The 20,542-nt window shown below is 40.6% G+C and overlaps 1 protein-coding gene across 1 annotated transcript in view; it reads left to right on the forward strand.

Moving 5' to 3' along the window:
- Positions 1 to 810: 810 nt before the first annotated feature.
- LOC309831483 (uncharacterized protein) overlaps positions 811 to 20,542 on the forward strand; it is a gene marked incomplete at its 3' end in the record, with an annotated part of 142,077 nt that continues 122,345 nt past the window's right edge. Inside the window, 10 exon segments of the mRNA XM_082668701.1 lie at positions 811 to 961; positions 4,113 to 4,185; positions 4,589 to 4,699; positions 10,980 to 11,093; positions 12,117 to 12,260; positions 12,264 to 12,311; positions 13,384 to 13,537; positions 14,825 to 14,982; positions 17,366 to 17,518; positions 19,464 to 19,562. Of these exon segments, the coding sequence (XP_082524827.1) occupies positions 816 to 961; positions 4,113 to 4,185; positions 4,589 to 4,699; positions 10,980 to 11,093; positions 12,117 to 12,260; positions 12,264 to 12,311; positions 13,384 to 13,537; positions 14,825 to 14,982; positions 17,366 to 17,518; positions 19,464 to 19,562 (1,200 nt within the window). The 5' untranslated portion in view covers positions 811 to 815.

Raw genomic sequence — 20,542 nt, forward strand, 5'->3', positions numbered from 1 at the left:
AATCTCCTGCAATTCGTGGGTCTCATTCTGGGTCATGAAGTTAATCGATGTTGTTCATTAAAATATTGACACTAAGTACTTAGCAAACAATTGTGTTGAATCTGACAGGCTGTGAACTGGGGTGGCAGTGGGGGTAGGAGGTGGTTTTCAACTATTTTATTTCATTGTAAAAGCTATGTGACAAATATCAGCATTCAGAATTAAGAAAACACATTCAAATGCGTAAGTGTGATTTTCTTCCAAACCCAAAAGTACATGGATCATGATCATACGACATAGACCTGCACCCTCAGTCTATTACCCGTTGTCAGAAGCTCATGCCTTCAAAAAGGCTTATGGAGATATACTTCAGGCAAGTAGAGGGATCCTGCGCACACCTCTTGTTTGTTCCAGCTTAAGTGGTATTAGAAAGCAGCAGTAACCACCACTCATAACATTTAGTGTGTAATCCCCTTTACAGCCTTTATGAAGACAACAGAAGTCAGGCAGGGTGGATGCAAACTCATTTAATAAACCCTCACAGTCAAAGCTGGAACAGAGATGTTTCTAAAGGTGAGCTGGGCTGAACAAAGATGGTCAATGGATATTCTAACCTACGTTATGTTTTCTCTACTGTTTACCAAATGGTAATTAACTTGTAAATGACAGCAGTCTGGTCCAGCTGTTTCTCCAAATTACAAAAACCTACATTTCGACAAAACTGACATGATTTCTTGGACAATGATAGACAAAGTCCCATGCACTGGTTAATGGTCACTGAGGAAGTCAGCCACAAATTTTTTCTCTCTTTTTTTCAGGGATCAGAAAATTAGTAAATGCAAACCATGGATGAAAGTTATAAGATTGCTTCCACAGAAAGGATCCAGGTGTTGGAAAAAGAACTGGCTGTACAATTGACAGAACTGAAGTCTGAGACACAAGAACAGGGGACTCTTCAGGGGTCAACTCATCGAGCTTACAGGTAAATAAGGGCAGTGTGAAGGCATGGTCTTAGGGGCTTTAACCCCTACTCTCATCCCATAGTCTCCATCAGAACCCCCTCTCCTTTTTACATGGACAGTTGGCATCATCTCAAGCTCAGACTTAACTGCTGCCCCTAAGGTTTTCCTATATTCTAGAATTATCAAGGCATTTAGAGGCAATGTGCTACCAAGGAAGAAGGAAAAGTGCTCTTACATCTCACAAATATCATTGTCTTAAAGTTCCAGAAGCTACTATACAAATCATAGTCAATGAAATCTCATTTTCTCCAATGATATTTTAACTGAATTTGACCTTGATTTTGATGAGAAATTTCAAAACGAAAATAATGTGAGGTGTTTGATAATGAATTCTGCAAAATGATGTTCTGTTAGGAGCTATTCTATAGGTAAATGCTGCCAACCATAGCAATCAAATTCTTTGAGAGAGACAGGGTAGCCAATTCAGCCCTCATGGGCCCAGGACATTCAAACTCCTCTGTTTCTGCTACTGCCACAATTGATCAAGAGGAGCAGTTATAAGGACCCTTTTAGGTTGAGTAGCTGAGTAAACACAATGTGGATGGTGAAGGTTGGAGAGGGAAGGTCTGGAGAAGAAGCAGGAAATAGGTACATTAGTACCTCCTTCCAAAGATGATTCTGAAGAACCAGTATTTAGTGTATTTTATAATTTGGTATTTAAAGCCCTGAGGTATATGAAGCAGATCAAGGATTGTGTGATGAAGTGGAAAGGGAATGGAACCATGCAAGTCGTAATTTCTCCCAGCTTTTGTTCCTTTATTTGAAAGGTTAAAAATATGTACCTTGCCTACCTTATAAAGGTCAGTTGAGATCATGCATGCTAAAGCACTTTGAAAACTATAAAACACCATGCAAAGATCAAATGTTGATATTGTTAAAACTTAAATGTCAGGGTGTCAGGCAAGGGGCTGCCCACTGTGCATTGTGGTAAGAAAGGTTTTCTGAAGTCCCTTTTAGGACAGAGTGATGGCAAATCTCTGGATACCTGTATTTCTCCACTCCCCAAAACCACCAAACACTGGACCTGAAGAATCTAACTATTAATCCAACAAACATTTATTGATCACCTTCTGTTTGCCAGGTGTTGTGCTTGGTTCTGGAGTCCATGGAAAATATCCACTCCTGATAATAACTTTAGAATTCTCATTTCCTCCTAGACTACAAAATCTATTGAGAACTGGAGGATAACTGTGCCTTAGTCATCTTTCCTTCCACCCTCCCTCCCTCCCTCCCTCCCTTCCTTCTTTCCTTCCTAGCTTCCTTCCTTCTTTCCCATTCTTTCCCTCATCTTGCCCCCATAAGCCCAGGTCTTTGTGGTTGTTAAGTGCTTCATATATGCTTGCCGAATACATAGATGAATGAATGTATGTTGATGTATGTTGATGAACAAATGAGTGAATCTCTTTTTTTGGCTTGATGTACATACCGTGTTCACCAATCTCTTTTAGGTCATTTGCAGACACTTTGGGGTTAAAGGAAAGGCATGGTCTGAGCATGGTCTAAGCAAGAGTGGGTCAGAGAACTAAACCCAGAACCCCACCCAATCTCCCAACATGCCAAAGAATTAGAAGACCAAAGGGCAGGGAAGGGATGGGTTTCTTCTGTTTCTCTGACTGCCTTTAGTAGCTGGTCCCCTTTCTAGGTGGTTACTGGTTCTCCACCTCCATGAGGCTGCAGCCAGAATTCAGGTACCCAGTAATCACAGAAGTTATACCTTTGATTTATTAATGCTTTTACCCTTTCAGAGCTTGTGTCTTTTTTCCATCAAAACCAAGACATAGGGCTTCCCTGGTGGCGCAGTGGTTGAGAGTCCGCCTGTTGTTGCAGGGGACACGGGTTCGTGCCCCGGTCAGGGAAGATCCCACATGCCGCGGAGCGGCTGGGCCCGTGAGCCATGGCCGCTGAGTCTGCGCGTCCGGAGCCTGTGCTCTGCAACGGGAGAGGCTACAACAGTGAGAGGCCCGCGTACCGCAAAAAAAAAAAAAAAAAAAACAAGACGTGAGGAGATAAGGGAAGGCATTATTCCAACTGCAGTTGTGAATTCAACACAAATGGATCAAGCTTAGCCTCACGTGGCTGAGGGACCTCCTGACTGTCAGCCTGGTGTTCGTTTCACAGGACCACTGCCTCCAGTGAGGTGAACTGCTGGCAAGTCTATTTTTATCTTCCCTTAAAACTTATCCATGGGGACTGATAACAGTCATATGAACATTAACCATACTTTACTGACTACAGTCCCCCTCAGATCTCAAGGTGGTTTCTCACATGTGTTCCAGAACTATCTCCTGTGGCTCCCTTGCCAGTGTTCCCGAAGTCCCATCTTAAGGAAGTAACATCTGCTCCATGGTTGCAATGTTCCCAAAGCTGCCAAGCCTTGGGGTGTATCTTACACCCAATGGGGAGAGCGCTCCTCTTCCTGATCCAGGATCCAACCTCTTATCAGGCCCCAGGCAGTGCTGCTTGTACCTCCTCATGTCAGAGCCTTTGGTACAAACAACTTCCTCATGATTGGGCCTGGACAACAGTCAGAGGGTGCTTAAGCAGACACTTCTGCTATGCTTTTCCTAGGGATAAATAATTTTTCTGAAGCAGAAAGTTTGGTGAAAATAATTTCCAAAGTATTTCATGTTTGATATTTAAGGGTCATTTTCACCCTCTAGATAATTGAGCAAGAGCACAAAAATAAAAACATTTTGTTTAAATTATTAAATAATGATTTTATGTGTCAGCTACGGTAAGTTAGAGGTCAGATAAGCACAGTAGTTGTTAGACATGTGGTTACTGAAGGAAATATGGGTGGGGGAAAGAAACATCCTTACTACTGTCAGAAATAAAGAGGTAAATCAGGGGTAGAAGAAAGACGATGTTTGTATGAGAAGGAGAGAAAAACTGGCCCAGGGAAAGGTTTAACCGGCATGAGGTGTACACAAGAGAGATTCTGACTAAGACAGAAACTTGTGGCCTTTACATGCCCCCAACATTCCCGTATAATACGATACACTTATTTAGAAATGAGCAGTTGTGGAGTTACAGATTAATCAGGGCCTATCTTTAATCTGATTTATTATAGCTTCTATAATTACAGCTTCTATTGCATAAAACTTTCTGCAGCTCTGTTCGAATGCCAAAGGACATTTCTTACTTTCAAAGAGAAAGGGAACTGGCTCTAAAGAAAACTTTACAGATGAGTAGAACAGTGGGCTATTTCAACACAACAATAAATTAGAATTTGCTAACTTGTTGGAAACTGTTAGCAGGGAAAGCTTATTTTTGCAAACAAACAGCTGATCTTATTGACAGTGGTTACAAAGACAGAACAGCCCAATATTCAGCTCACTGCTGGATCAGAGCAGGCCAATACTTCTTTGGAGAGATCTGATTTTTGTAGTGTTTTAAACTTTACAGTTCCTTGATTTGTGATGTTAAAATTCATTATTTGGAAATTCATTGTATGTAACAGCATAATGTGTTATATAAAAACTATCATAAATTATATGCCATTTTCCGTCATAGACCCTGATAGTTTTATTTCCTTCTTTCCTTTTGTTTGCTTGGTCCGTTCCCCACACCCCCAACCCCGGGTTCAGGTGGCTGAGTCAAAACCCCTTGTTATTCAAGCAGATGTCATGCAGAGGGAGCTAGAGAGCTGCCTAAGGAGAGAGTACACTCCTGAAAATTTACCTTTGCTTCTGTTGCACGTAAGAGTCATTTTGCAATTTGAAAAGTAGATCTGGAATTTGGTGGAAATGTATGAACAAAGCTGGCTTTCTGGTATGTCCTCTGGCCAGGGTAGGATTTTCTCTATATGTGTGGTTTGCAGAACTTGGTTAATATAAATGCTCTTCTTTGTTAGAGACCCATGCCATTTAAGTTCAGCTTAGTTATAGTCACTAAACAATTGACTAAGTTTCTACTAGTTACTCCCTGTGCTGGTATTATGAAGCAATACAACATTGACTAAGATAGTCGCAGACCTCAAAAACTGTTGGCTGACCTAGGGAAGATTCTGGAAATCTCTCTTAAGAAAATAACTCACAACCTGGGGGGAAAGATTTTCCATAAAGATTATTATTGCAGCATTATAATAAAAGTGAAAAAAGTTGGAATTGCCTAAAATTAATCCATTTACATTTAAGGTAGTTACCAGTATGTATGTTCCTATTACCATCTTCTTAATTGTTTGGGGTTTGTTATTGTTGGTCTTTTCCTTCTCTTGTGTTTCCTGCCTAGAGAAGTTCCTTTAGGATTTGTTGTAAAGCTGGTTTGGTGGTGCTGAATTCTCTTAGCTTTTGCTTGTCTGTAAAGGTTTTAATTTCTCCATCAAATCTGAATGAGATCCTTGCTGGGTAGAGTAATCTTGGTTGTAGGTTTTTCCCTTTCATCACTTTAAATATGTCCTGCCACTCCCTTCTGGCTTGCAGAGTTTCTGCTGAAAGATCAGCTGTTAACCTTATGGGGATTCCTTTGTATGTTATTTGTTGCTTTTCCCTTGCTGCTTTAAATATTTTTTCTTTGTATTTAATTTTTGATAGTTTGATTAATATGTGTCTTGGTGTATTTCCCCTTGGATTTATCCTGTATGGGACTCTTTGTGCTTCCTGGACTTGATTGGCTGTTTCCTTTCCCATATTAGGGAAGTTTTCAACTGTAATCTCTTCAAATATTTTCTCAGTTCCTTTCTTTTTCTCTTCTTCTTCTGGAACCCCCTATAATTCGAATGTTGGTGCGTTTAATGTTGTCCCAGAGGTCTCTGAGACTGTCCTCAGTTCTTTTCATTCTTTTTTCTTTATTCTGCTCTGCAGTAGTTATTTCCACTATTTTATCTTCCAGGCCACTTATCCATTCTTCTGCCTCAGTTATTCTGCTATTGATTCTTTCTAGAGAATTTTTAATTTCATTTATTGTGTTGTCCATCATTGTTTGTTTGCTCTTCAGTTCTTCTAGGTCCTTCTTAAACGTTTCTTGTATTTTCTCCATTCTATTTCCAAGATTTTAGATCATCTTTACTATCATGACTCTGAATTCTTTTGCAGGTAGACTGCCTATTTCCTCTTCATTTGTTTGGTCTGGTGGGTTTTTACCTTGCTCCTTCATCTGCTGCATATTTCTCTGTCTTCTCATTTTGTTTAACTTACTGCGTTTGGGGTCTCCTTTTTGCAGGCTGCAGGTTCGTAGTTCCTGTTATTTTTGGTGTCTGCCCCCAATGGGTACGGTTGGTTCAGTGGGTTGTGTAGGCTTCCTGGTGGATGGGACTGGTGCCTGTGTTCTGGTGGATAAGGCTGGATCTTGTCTTTCTGGTGGATAGGACCGTGTCCAGTGGTGTGTTTTGGGTGTCTGTGAACTTATGATTTTTGGCAGCCTCTCTGCTAATGGGTGGGATTGTGTTCCTGTCTTGCTAGTTGTTTGGCATAGGGTATCCAGCACTGTAGCTTGCTTGTTGTTGAGTGGAGCTGGGTCTTAGCATTGAGATGGAGATCTCTGGGAGAGCTTTCGCCGATTGATATTACGTGGGGCTGGGAGGTCTCTGGTGGACCGATGTCCTGCACTCAGCTCTCCCACCTCAGAGGCTCAGGTCTGACACCCGGCCAGAGCACCAAGAACCTGTCAGCCACTTGGCTCAGAAGAAAAGGGAGAAAAAAAAAAAAGACAGAAAGAAAAAAAATAAAGTTATTAAAATTAAAAATTAAAAAATTATTAAAAATAAAATATAAAAAAGAAAGAAGAGAGCCATCAAACCAAAAAACAAATCCACCAATGATAACAAGCACTAAAAGCTATACAAAAAAAAAAAAAAAAAACCAGACAGAACCCGAGGACAAATGGTGAAAGCAAAGCTATAAAGACAAAATCACACAAAGAAGCATACACATACACACTCACAAAAAGAGAAAAAGAAAAAAAATATACATATATTTTTAAAAAAGACAGCAACCAAATCAATAAACAAATCTACCAGTGATAATAAACTCTAAATGCTAAACTAAAATAAACATAAAACCAGAAACAAATTAGATGCAGAAAGCAAACCCCAAGTCTAAAGTTGCTCCCAAGGTCCACTGCCTCAATTTTGGGATGATTCGTTGTCTATTCAGGTATTCCACAGATGCAGGGTACATCAACTTGATTGTGGAGATTTAATCCACTGCTCCTGAGGCTGCTGGGAGAGATTTCCCTTTCTCTTGTTTGTTCGCACAGCTCCTGGGGTTCAGCTTTGGATTGGCCCTGCCTGTGTATGTAGGTCACCTGAGGGCGTCTATTCTTTGCTCAGACAGGATGGGGTTAAAGTAGCAGCTGATTAGGGAGCTCTGGCTCACTCAGGCCGGGGGGAGGGAGGGGTACGGAATGCGGGGCGAGCCTGAGGCGGCAGAGGCCAGCGTCATGTTGCAACAGCCTGAGGCTCGCCATGTGTTCTCCCGGGGAAGTTGTCCCTGGATCACGGGACCCTGGCAGTGGTGGGATGCACTGGATCACGGGACCCTGGCAGTGGTGGGATGCACAGGCTCCCGGGAGGGGAGGTGTGGATAGTGACCTGTGCTCGCATACAGGCTTCTTGGTGGCTGCAGCAGCAGCCTTAACGTTTTCATGCCCATCTCTGGTGTCTGCGCTGATAGACACTGCTCGCACCCGTCTCTGGAGCTCGTTTAGGCGGTGCTCTGAATTCCCTCTCCTCGTGCACCCCGAAACAATGGTCTCTTGCCTCTTAGGCAGGTCCAGACTTTTTCCCGGACTCCCTCCCAGCTCGCTGTGGCAGACTAGCCCCCTTCAGGCTGTGTTCACTCTGCCAACCCCAGTCCTCTCCCTGGGATCCAACCTCTGAAGCCCGAGCCTCAGCTCCCAGCCTCCGCCCGCCCTGGCGAGTAAGCAGACAAGCCTCTCGGGCTGGTGAGTGCTGGCGGCACCGGTCCTCTGTGCAGGAATCTCTCTGCTTTGCCCTCCGCACCCCTGTTGCTGCGCTCTCCTCCAAGGCTCCGAAGCTTCCCCCACCTCCCACTCCCCATCTCCACCAGTGAAGGGGCTTCCTAGTGTGTGCAAACTTTTCCTCCTTCACAGCTCCCTCCCAGAGGTGCAGGTCCCTATTCTTTTGTCTCTGTTTTTTCTTTTTTCTTTTGCCCTACCCAGGTACGTGGGGGTTTTCTTGCCTTGTGGGAAGTCTGAGGTCTTCTGCGAGCATTCTGTAGGTGTCCTGTAGGAGTTGTTCCACATGTAGATGTATTTCTGATGTATTTGTGGGGAGGAAAGTGATCTGCACATCTTACTCCTCCGCCATCTCGAAGGTCCCTCCTCCAAATATATTTTCTATCTTTATCCCTCCTTCTGGGACTCCAGTGATATATATGTTAAACTACTTCATATTGTTCCGTAAGTCATTGAGGCTCTGTTAAATCTTTTTCTGTCTTTTTTTCCCCCAGTGCTTCATTTTGTATAGTTTCTATTGCTATATCTTCAAGTTTACTAATCATTTCTTCTGCACTGTCTAATCTGCTGTTAATCACTTCCAATGAATTTTTTATTTCATATAGCTTTCATTTCTAGAAGTTCTATTTCATTATTTTTATTATATAAATTTATTTATTTTTATTTTTTTTGGCTACGTTGGGTCTTTGTTGCTGCACTCAGGCTTTCTCTAGTTGTGGCGAGCGGGGGCTACTCTTTGTTGCAGTGTGCGGGCTTCTCACTGCAATGGCTTCTTTTGTTGTGGAGCACAGGCTCTAGGTGTGCAGGCTTCAGTAGTTGTGGCACTCAGGCTCAGTAGTTTTGGCTCGCGGGCTCTAGAGCACAGGCTCAGTAGTTGTGGCACACGGGCTCAGTTGCTTCGCGGCATGTGGGATCTTTCCAGGCCAGGGCTTGAACCCATGTTCCCTGCACTGGCAGGTGGATTCTTAACCACTGTGCTACCAGGGAAGTCCCTATTTCATTATTTTTAATAGTTTTCGTTTCTCTTCTTATGTTCACATTTTCCTTTCAATTCTTGAACATACTGAGCATACTAATAAAATCCCTTTTAAAGTCCTTGTTTGCTAATTTCCTCACTGGTGCCATTTCTGGGTCTGTTTCTCTTCATTAATTTTTCTCCTGCTTGTGGGTCATATTTTCCTGCTTCTTTGCATGTCTAGTAATTTTTTTGGACACTGGGCATTGCAGTTTTACATTACTGAATGCTGATTTTTTTTTGTATTCCTTTAAAGATGTTGGTCTTCATTCTGGTGGGCAATTAAGTTTTAGATCAGCTTCACACTTACAAGACTTGGTTTTTAAGCTTTGTTAGAGCAGGTTTAGAGTTACCTTTACTCTAGAGATAGTTTATTTTTCTTACTAAATTGTCACCCCTCTCATGTCTCTGCTGAATACCCCAGGTATTCAGTGAGGACTCTTCACCCTGTCTGACTGAAACGTGAACATCTCCTAGTCCTGTTTGAACTCTGAGAAGTGTTCAGTTTACAGTTCCCTAGTTAGTTATTCTTTGCACAGCCTCATGGAGTTTTGCTCTCTGTATTCAGGGCTTAATAGTCAGCAAAAAGCTCAAAGGGATCTCTATGCAGATTTCTGGAACCCTTTTTCTGCATAACTTTCTCCTCTCCAGTACTCTGCCCTGCAAACTCCAGCCGACTCAGCTTCCCAAACTTGATTTTGGAGAGACCATCGTGCTCTGCTTTCCTACTCTATGGTTCAAAAACTGCCTTCTTCAGGCAGAAAACCTGGGCTCATTTCATTTTTTTCCTTTCTCTCAAGGACAAGAGTCCTGCATTGTCTGTTGTCTCATGTCAGAAAACAGTTGCCTTGTGTAATTTGTCCTATATTCTAGTTGTTTATGATGGAAGGGTAAGTCTGGCCCTATTTATTCCATCATAGCCACTATTATTTTTATCAGAAATAAAATATTTTAAAAGAGTTGGCTTATCTGACTATCTTTAAGTATAAGTAAAATTCTTGGTCTAAGGTTAGAAGCTGTAATCTCACTTGTAATGTGCTTTGTATTTTAGAGTCATAAACTTCAGTTTAAAAGCAAACTTTTAAACTTAGCTTTAGATAATTTTATAGGCTTTTATGTCACTGCTAAAATTGTTCACCAACTGATAAATGAAACTACAATCTGTTGGAATGGCAAAATGCCTACTTGCTTCATTTAAATTTGAATGGTGAACCAGGTTTGGTTTTTTTGGTTTTGTTTTGTTTTTATCAGTTCCTCCCTCCCTCCCCACCCTCTTTAATTGGAGAGCTTTTCTCTCCAAATCAATTTTGAGACAGGTTTCTCAATTTTATTATCTTCATGTAGAAAATACATCTTTCCAAAACAATCAGACTTATTTTCCCATTATATGTGTTCTTAAGATTTAATCCAGTCTTCCTGTTATAATTGTATTCTAAGTGTTCATTTTTTCTTTCCACCTTTGGTAAGAATCTTAACCAAATAGCCTTTATTTATTTTTTTTAAATAACAATATGCACTCCACCCACCTTGCAACATCGTTGAGTTATATATATTTATTTATAAAGTAATATGTTTTAAATAGTAAATGTATACATGTAATTAGTAAATGTATAAGAATATATATGTATATGTAGAAAGTACTCTGTAAACCATGAAGCCCTATAAAAATTTGGGGTGCCATTATTTCCTCTTATTATGTATGCATTTGATTCACCTGTTTATGTATCTTACTATGCATCTATTCAGGGCAGAGTCTAGGTTGTAAATTGTTGAAGTACAAGATTCATGACTTTTGACAACCTGGGGGAGACTCCAGATAGTAAACTAAGCAAATGCTTAAAAAATGGCCTTTTGAGACTTCCAGTTCCACAAACATGAAGTAATGTCATTCCTCCAGGTTGTTCCTAAAAACTCCTGGACATAGCACAGAAAGCAAACATAGGAATATTTTGAAAGGTAGAAAGAAGTTGGGCTGCTTTCCTAAGGGATCTTAGGACTTGAGAAATGACATGGTGGTTAAGTGTTAATTTTTCTTGTTGTTGTTAAAGTATTATACAACGAGAATTACCCAGCTGGCCCAGAGTAAATATTTACACATGCTTAGGTGGAAGAGATTTTGCCATCACAGTAAGATCATGGAGCCACTTTATCCTTTTTATAAGGTAGGAGGCCCATGAACAGAACCTATGGGCTATTATTAAGTATAGTCATCATGCTTGTACATTATATCTCTAGACTTATTCATCCTACATAACTGTAAATTTGTACCCTTTGGCCAACATCTCCCCTTTTCCCCCGGCCCCCCAGCCCCTGGCTACCACTGTTCTATTCTCTGCTTTTATGAGTTCGACTTTTTTTTTTCAGCTTCCACATACAAAGGATACCATACAGTATTTGTCTTTTTCTCTGGCTTATTCCACTTAGCATAATGTCTTCCATATTTATTCATGTTGTTACAAATATTAGGATTCCTCTCTTCCTCATGGCTGAATAATACTCCATTATATGTGTATGTACCACATCTTCTTTATCCATTCATCCATCAACAGACTCTTAGGTTTTTATATTTTGGCTATGGTGAATAATGCTGCAGTTGAACATGGGAATACAGATATCTCTTCAAGATACTGATTTTGTTTTCTTTGGATGTATACCCAGAAGTGGAATTGCTGGATCATATGGTAGTTCTGTTTTCAATTTTTTGAGGAATTTCCATACTGTTTACATAATAGATGTACCAGTTTACATTCCCACAGTGTATCTTGTCAATTTCTTTTAAAGTGGTAGCTAAAGATGGGAAGGGAACTAGTGGCTGCCTTTACTTGCCAGTTCTGCCTGTGGCAGAAGATAATGGTACCTATTTTTAAGAATGAGATTTGAAGGAAGCTTTATATTATAGAAAATACATTTTTCTTCATAGGCTATAGGTAAAAATCTAAGAAGTCAACTCCAGTTACTAAATATCCTTGTGCACTGACTCTTTGCTGGGTCACTCTCCTTCAGAGTCCTAAGAATGTGACTGATCACTGTCCTTGTCAGTCAAATTCAGAATATGGAAGAATTTTGATATTCCCAAAGCCTCTTATTTGGTTCCCAAACAGTATTACACTGTACTTGGAAGCAAATGACACAAGAAATAAGGCTTGTAAATAACCAAGTTCTGTCTTTGCATCTCTCTTAAACAGAAACAAGTTGCCTACATTATGCAGGAGTACAATGTTGCCCTTCAGAGAGCTGATAGATTGTCTGTTGCAGGAGAAAACTTCCTTATGGGAAAAAACAATCCTCCTAACTTAGTGGCACAGGAAGACCTGACTGTTTACACAAATTAGTTATTGTGTCACCTACCCTCACTCAAGACTATTCACTACTACCTGCAAGTACGTGAAACAGTTATATGATGATGCAGTGCCTTCCCAGGATGGGCAGCACATTGTTTTCTCACACCTCTCACTTAGTTTTTGATTGTCAGTTTCTGTGTTCCATCCGCCTTACAAATGACAAGAAAATAATGGGTCACTAGCTTTTTTCTTTGAGACCTTTGAAACTTTTTTCTTTTGGAAGCTTGCTCTTATGAAATTACTCCATTTAGCTTTTTCAAAGATGTTTCTGTTAAACTATTTCATATTCACGCTATAAGTTCTTGTTTTCATGCTCTTGTTCTGGATTTATGCTGTCTAATGTAGATCCACTTTTTTATTCAGCAACATCTAGTGAGGGTCTAATTTATGCTAGGTACATATCCTGGGCCATGTAGGGAATATATAATCTTTGCTGAAAAGTAAGTGGGTCACAGGATGGTAGGAAAAAGGGCAAGTAAATAGTCAACTTAAATACAGTGTGGTAAGTATAATCACAGAGTAAAGAGAGTCACAGAGGAGAGGCCCTAACACAAGATAGAGGCATCAGAAAGCAGTGATGTGATCACGTTTGTTTTAGAAAGATTACTATTTTGCCACCTAATCTTTTCTTACTCCTCTATACTTCATCTCACTGATACAACCAACCACGAAACCTGGCTATCATCCTGACAATATCCCTTCCCAATCAGTCACTATGGGATCTACCTCTGAATCATCTCTCCCCTGTCACATGGTATAGTAATGATAGTAATGATCTGCTTATAAGTCCTGGGTCCCCCACTAAACTCTGAACTCTTTGAATTTGGTCCATATCTTATTTATCTTTGTATCTCTAGCACCTCACACAATGCCTTGTCCGTTATGGGTGGTTGATCAATGTAGACCTGCCTAGAGGTTAAGGCCACTTAGAGGTGGTGATATCACCAGGTCCCCCAGCTTCAGATTTACCTTTCATGATTGGGCAAGTTACTGAGGCCCACCTCCACCTCCTTCCTCCTCTACAAAGTCAAGGGCTGCTCCTGAAACAAAGTCTGGAAGCTTCTGTGAGAACTGAGTTGATGTGTGATCTCTTGGTTGTCCCCTTCTGTAGGCCCTCCAGTATTTGCCCATCTCCAAAGTGCTGAGTGTAGCTGTTGATGAAGTCCCCAGTGTTGGTCAGGAAAATGAAAAGGTCCCTGTCAATGACATTGACCCTAACATCCAGGGTTCTGTATCTCCAGGCTCTATGAATACCAGCGTTTCAGGTAAGAAGTCTTCTTTCCCCTTGGGAAAAGTGGAAAAAAGAAGATTGTGATTTTGCACATGTGCTGTTTTGTCACCTGATCTTGCTTGAAATTTCTCTATATACCAAAAAGTTATATATATATATTTTTTATTTGGCCACACCACTCAGCCTGTGGGATCTTAGTTCCCCAACCACAGGTGGAACCTGGGCCTCAGCAGTGAAAGCACTGAGTCCTAACCAGTGAACCACCAGGGAATTCCCCAAAATTGTATCTTCTTAATTAACAAGTGTTAATTTAATATTTTCTGATGGAAGAAAATAACAAACACTTCCCTTAGAAATTATCATCTCCATCCTGGGGACTTCTGGCAGTCCAGTGGCTAAGACTCCACATTTCCGATGCAGGGGGTGCGTGTTCGATCCCTGGTCAAGGAATTAAGATCCCATATACCATGTGGGGCTGCCAAAAAAAAAGAAAAGAATTTATTATCTCCATCTTTATAACTAGACAATTAAAATAGAGGAGAAAAGCAATGAACTTGAAGTTGGGAGTACTGAGCTCTAGGCCTATTCTGTTGTGGCCTCACTGTGAGCCTACATGTTTAAGTCATTTCATCTCCTTGGGCCTCAATTTACTCATCTCCATAATAAACCTTTCAGATGAAGTGATCTCTAAGGTTCTTTTCATTTTTAATTTTACATGATTTTTAAAGACTTTGCTTATCTGAATCAATTTAGTAGTCTTCTTGCCCTTACCTTGTATTACAGATGACTTAGAAACCTGATCAGGTTTTCACTCTGCGTGATAAATTTACCAGGTGCACCTGGAGAGGCAGCCAACCCAGCTGTGGGGAATCAGAGAAAGCATCTCCCGGGGGAAGTCCAACCTGGGTGCTTAGAGATGAGTAGGAGTGAGCCAGGTGAAAGGAGGTGAAGGTTCTCAGCTTCTCCTAATTTGTTTGTTAACTTATAAATCATATTCTTTGTTTACCCCAAAGGACTATAGGTAGTTCTGTTCCCACTAAGTCATTCCCCAAAAGATATGTTGAGTTTCTCCTGCAGACTGTGAGAAGGGAGGGTCCTGGCTACCTCCCCCAGAAAGCCAGCACCAAGAATTTGTCAGATAGGCCTGGCTGAGTGTGGGACAGTCTACAGATTGTGGAAGAGAAGGTTGGGCATGGAGCAGAATGGTCTTCCCCATCAGCAGAAGAGGTCCTGACTCCAGTTATCTCAAAGGACTCTCCTTTTTCTCTCCCTGACTGGTGTTCATTGGTGTTAATGCTCTTGATTTTGGATTTTTTTTCAGGGCCAACAAGAACAGAAGCTGCTTTCTTTCTGCCCCAACACACAACAGAAACAGAAGAACTGAAACCTCAGCTGAGGCTCCTGCTCTCCCATTTCAGTATCCCATATGACATGGAAGAGCTAAGGGATGCTTCTAAGGAGATAGAACTTTTTTCCTTGGTACTTTATGGATTCTTTCTTAATACAAATATAGGTGTTCATAAAAGAAAATACTAGTATTTGCCACAAAGTTGAATATTCATACTGCCACAATTGTTTCTAGAGTGATAAAATGTAATAAGTGAAATTTAGACTAGCAGTTGAACTTTCTCTCTGTAAGAGTTATGAGCCCCTTGAATATCCAGCCCAGAGAGATTGTAGGATTATTTTTCAGTGGAATTTAAAGAAAATGGTAGGTTATAATCCATAGTAGATAATGTAGACATAGCCAAGATTTGGCAGTTTTATATTGTGGAGTTGTTTAGTGTCTAAAGCCCTTTGATTATCAGAAAGTGTTCCAATAGCTCTCCTATTGGCAAAATGCTTTATATTCAATAGAGTGTATATTGTGTAGTGATTTTTAAAGACATGCAGTCTAGTCTGCTATCACATGGCGTTGCACCTCCTTGAAAAAAAATCATCCTATCAGAAGCCATGTTAAAACTTGTTTCAAAGGGAAAAATAGGATTGTATATAGAGAACCTCGAATTTACAATAATAAAGTTTTCAGCCAGAGTTTCAACATAAAGATATTTTTCTAGCTCTGGGTGTATAATATTGGTAAATATATATATTTGTTAGGTAAAAATGGTAAGTTGATTAATCCAAAAAGGCAAAGATCAAATCTGTATGTTTTTGAACACTTTTCGTGTAAGAAGGGGCCACTGTTTCATCACCATTTGCTTTGACCTTGCAGTTTTGCATCCATGTGTGTTTGTTCCAGCATTATTTTCCTAGGATTATTTTTATTAGTATGTAACATAGACTCTTTAAGCTCACTGAAACCAGTGGTATTACATGTCCTCTGGTTTCTTTGAAGGTGATGATGTTTAGCTTTTGTCTTTCTTTTCATAGCAGCAGCAGCACTGTCTTCAGTAAAGAGTGCTTCTATGGGAATATCCTCACCCTCATTATCAGCGTATTATGATAGACGAAAACCAGAATCAGAACAAGGTGGTGTTTAAAAAGAGTCCAAATATATAAAAGTAGTTTATGGCACAGTAGACTATCATCGGTGATAACAAAAGAACATGAGGCTACAGAGCCCTCCCACAGAGCAGCCCTGTCCCCAAAGGATAGCTTGTCTTCTTTATATAGAGATAGTTTCTACTTTTGATTTTCTTATAACAGTATTATGCGCAATGCTAATTGTGCTTCCAAGATAATCACACTACAACAAATTTTTTGTGTAGGAAGAATTTCTACAAACAGGAAGAGTGTTTATTTTGGTTCTCTAATGCCCTAGAGCAGCGTCAGCAAACTACAGCCTATAGCCCACCACCTAGTTTTTTTGCAATAAAGTTTTATTGGAATACAGCCATGCCATTTCATTTATGTACTGTCTGTGGCTGCTTTCCACTATAACTGCAGAGTTGAGTAGTTGCAAAGAGACCATGTGGTCTGCAAAGTCTAAAATATTTACTATCCGGCCCTTTAGGAAAAAGTTTGCCACCCTAGCCTTAGACTAGCGCTGTCTCATCGAACTTCCTGCACTGAGGGGTATGATCTGTGTCTGTCCGATGTGTTAACACTAGTCACATGTGGCCTTTGCACTTGAGATGTGGGTAGAGTAAATGAACTAAATTTTAAATTTTATTTAATTTTAATAAATTTGCATTTAAATGTTAAATAGCCACATGTGGCTGGGGCAACAGTATTGGACAGCACAGCCTGGGAGGTACCAGCATTAACTGGAAGAATCTTTAGCTCTGTGACTCACTGAACTTACTTATTCCAGAAACCTTTGTTGAGGCCCTAGTGTGTGCCAGCACTGTGGTAGGTTCTCTCTCTCTCTCTCTCTCTCTCTCTCTCTCTCTCTCTGTCCTTTTCTCTGCCTGTCTTTCTGTCTGTCTCAGTCTGGAACTGAGATGTGAGGGGTTTGACTGAGGTACCTTAAAGATTTTTAACAGGCCCCAGCATCTGGACCCTTCTCTCTAGCAATATCCTGGTCAGGCTTCTAGGAGCAGGATTTATCTAACCCTTAGATTTTCTCATTTACCAGGTGCCAGGAAAAGGGAATGTGTTTCCAAAGATGGACAGTTTACTTCCCACTTATGGTCCAGCTCAAAATACATATAAATAAATATATTAAATTATTTCTAAACTTCAGAGCAGATACTTGGAACAAGTAACACGACACACAGTTATGGTAATGGGCTGACTGAATACATGTGCCCCTTAGGTATATACCTTTAAGGTCCTGTTACTGTCATAGAATCATGTTTTATGAATTAGTTTGACTCCAGGACTGTTTCAGAGGCAATCAATACCTGTTTCTGAAATTGCCTACAACCTGAGACTTTTTTTTTCTGGGCTCCGCTTCTCTTTTCTCAATCCTGTTTAGGTTTCCCCAAAATTTCAAAGCATCTTCATGGAGCAACAGAGAATGCAAACATTTCCAGATTATGATGCTGAGATAGCTAAAGTGGAGAATTTGGGTTTGGTAGGACCTGGTATGGCCTTGAAAAAGAGAGCCAACTGGATTTCCTTTATAAAGGTAAGGAGACCTGTGGTGACAGTCACCTGTGAATGATGTAAGCAGTGTCATAAAGTGTCCTCCAGGGAGGCCAGGCAACCTGGCAGCATCAGGTCTGTCAGATCCCTATTATCCCCTCTCCTCAATGCCCTCAGCAAACTGTCCCCTAAGAGCAAGGGTAGGTGCCTACCTGACTCAGGAGAGGCAGCTCAGAGAACCTGGCCTTGTGTGCCAGCATCTCCCAGCTCCTTCCTGCCTCGGGTCTATGTTGAAGTTAGCCAGGCTGATCTGCCTTCTCTGGAAGTTCCCACATACTCCTGTGCCCCTCTCTTTTGTGTCAGAACTCCTTTGTTGTTGTTAGTGACCTTGGCTACTTGGCAAGAACAAAGAATAACACTCAAAGTTATAATTGAACTGTGTAAATCCAGTTTTTTAGTCAAAAACTATTGATTGACTACATATTGTGTGTCAGGCATGGCCCTTGGTGCTGGAGATACACAATTCACAATAATATGAAAGTGAGCAGATTAAATGAGATGATTTGAGGTAGTGGTAAATACAGTCGATTCTCATTATTTGGGGTGGTTATGTTCTATAAAGTTGCCACAAACACTGAGTTAAATCCTGAACCACAGCTCATAGGGGAAGTATGGGGTTAGGTTCATCATACATAATCAATACATAACTAGTTACTGTGTGTTTCTGTTTAAAGACACTTTATTTTATATATGTTGTTGATTCATTAACATCAAACTCATGGCCTATAACTCATGCCTGAATGAAGCTTTTTGAACACATTTCCTTCTGTAAGGCACATCACAGCCTTCCTATACTTAGGAACACGAGGGAGCACTTCAGCTCTATGCTTGGGGGCCATTTTAAACAGTGAAATAGCTAACGAAAATCACAAAAAATATTAAAATGTGGCACTAACTAGACCGTAAAAAGGACACTTGTTTACAGTATAAGCTGAAACAAGAAGGTGGAATGTCAACTTGTTTGACCTCAGCTGGAAATACAGAGTTGGGTGACCCAAGCTTTTCACTATTCTGTGCATGTCCATGATTGTCCAGGAAAGCTCTGAATAGATTTTGAGATTACAAATAAGTTTTAGTGAGTAGGCAAATCCACAAATACGAAACCCATGAATAATGAGGATCAACTGTATCATGAAGGAAAGAAAAGTCTTATGTGATAAAGATGGATGGAAGGAAAGCAGAGAAACCACAGATTATTCCTAAATCTGGGGCTTGAGCAAATAGGTGGTTGGTATAGGGGAAGCCAGGCTTTCTGTTTTAGATTGTTACACATGCCATTCAAGTATAAATATCAAGGAGATAGTTGGATATAACAGGCTGGAGCTTAGAGCTAGATCTAAATTTGAGAGTTGTCAGTATATTGATATATTGATATTTACAGCCATGGTACTAATTTTTTAAATACAACTTGTGAATATGAAAGGTGAAGTTTTACATGTGGAACCAAAAGGGGTTTTGTGGTTTTTTTTTTTGGCTGCGCTACAAGGCTTGTGGGATGTTAGTTCCCCAGCCAGGGATGGAACCCACGCCCCCTGCATTGGAAGCACAGAGTCTTAACCACTGGACCATCAGGGAAGTCCCGCCACAAGGAGTTTTTGTGGACAAACTTCTCTTGCCCCATAAATTAAGTGCAATGCCCAACACTGATGGAATTGGGGTCCCTTCTGCCAGTGGATAGTGCTGTGTCATCCCAGATGGAGCTACTGCATCTCATAGGCCAGGTACAAACAGGAACTGCTGTTGCCATCTCCTTCCACAGATCTGTGAAGCCACACAGACCCTTTCCAAGACTTCACATGCACTAGCACACTTCCTAGCACTAAAGGCCAGATCCCATTTCAGAAGGTCCTTGATTCTCTTTGCTTGCAACTTTTACTGAAAACCATTCTGTTATATTGTAAGTTTGTGTGAACATGTTTGTCCACTAGATTAAGGCAAAATGTGATCCTTGGCAAAAGAAGCTTTTGACCAAACTAAAAGAACAGAGAACAGATGTATTAATGCAACTCCAAGCAAAGTTTTTGAAGGTAAAAAAATAACCATGATCCCCTGTAGATAAAATTCTGTTCTCAGAAAATTGAATTCTTTCCACTTTTAAAAAATGTTAGTCATGGTTTCACTACAAAGGCTATATTTGGAATTTTCTAATCTAATCGCCAAACTTTTATATCCTGTTAGCTTTCACTAGAGAGTAACAATTGTCAAAACAGCTGGATTTTAGTACAGCTTTAACACTTAGTCTCTGTGTGATATTGCTGTAGTCACATAACCTCTTTGAGTTTTAGTTTCCTCATCTGTGAAACCAAAATATTGGACTAAATTACCTTTTTTTTTTTTTTTTTGCGGTATGCAGACCCCTCACTGTTGTGGCCTCTCTCATTGTGGAGCACAGGCTCCAGACACGCAGGCTTAGCGGCCATGGCTCACAGGCCCAGCCACTCCGCGACATGTGGGATCTTCCCGGACCGGGGCATGAACCCGTGTCCCCTGCATCGGCAGGTGGACTCTCAACCACTGCGCCACCAGGGAAGCCCAAATTACCTTATTTTTATTGTGGTAAAAAAAAAACACATAGCATAAAATTTATCATCTTAACCATTTTTAAGTGTACAGTTCATTAGTGTTCAGTATATTCACAGTGTTGTGAAATAGATCTCCAGAACTTTTTCTCTTGCAAAGCTGAAACTCTCTGCCTACTAAACAACTCCCTATTTCCTCCTCCTCCTAGCCCCTGTCAACCACATTCCACTTTGTTTCTGAATTTGACTGCTCTTAGATACCTCATATACATAGGATCATACAGTATTTGTCCTTTTGTTCTGGCTTATTTCACTTATCAGAATGTCCTCAAAGTTCATCCATGTTGTAGCATGTGACCAGATTTCCTTCTTCCTTGTTTTTCATGAACATTTATATCAGCTTTATTCACAATAGCCAAAAACTGCAAACAATCTGGATGTCCTTCAGTGGGTGAATAAACTGAAGTACATCCATACCCTGAAATAGC

This window comes from Grampus griseus (genome assembly GCF_964374135.1).
Source record: "Grampus griseus genome assembly, chromosome: 13".
In the NCBI taxonomy this organism is placed as follows: Eukaryota; Metazoa; Chordata; class Mammalia; order Artiodactyla; family Delphinidae; genus Grampus; species Grampus griseus.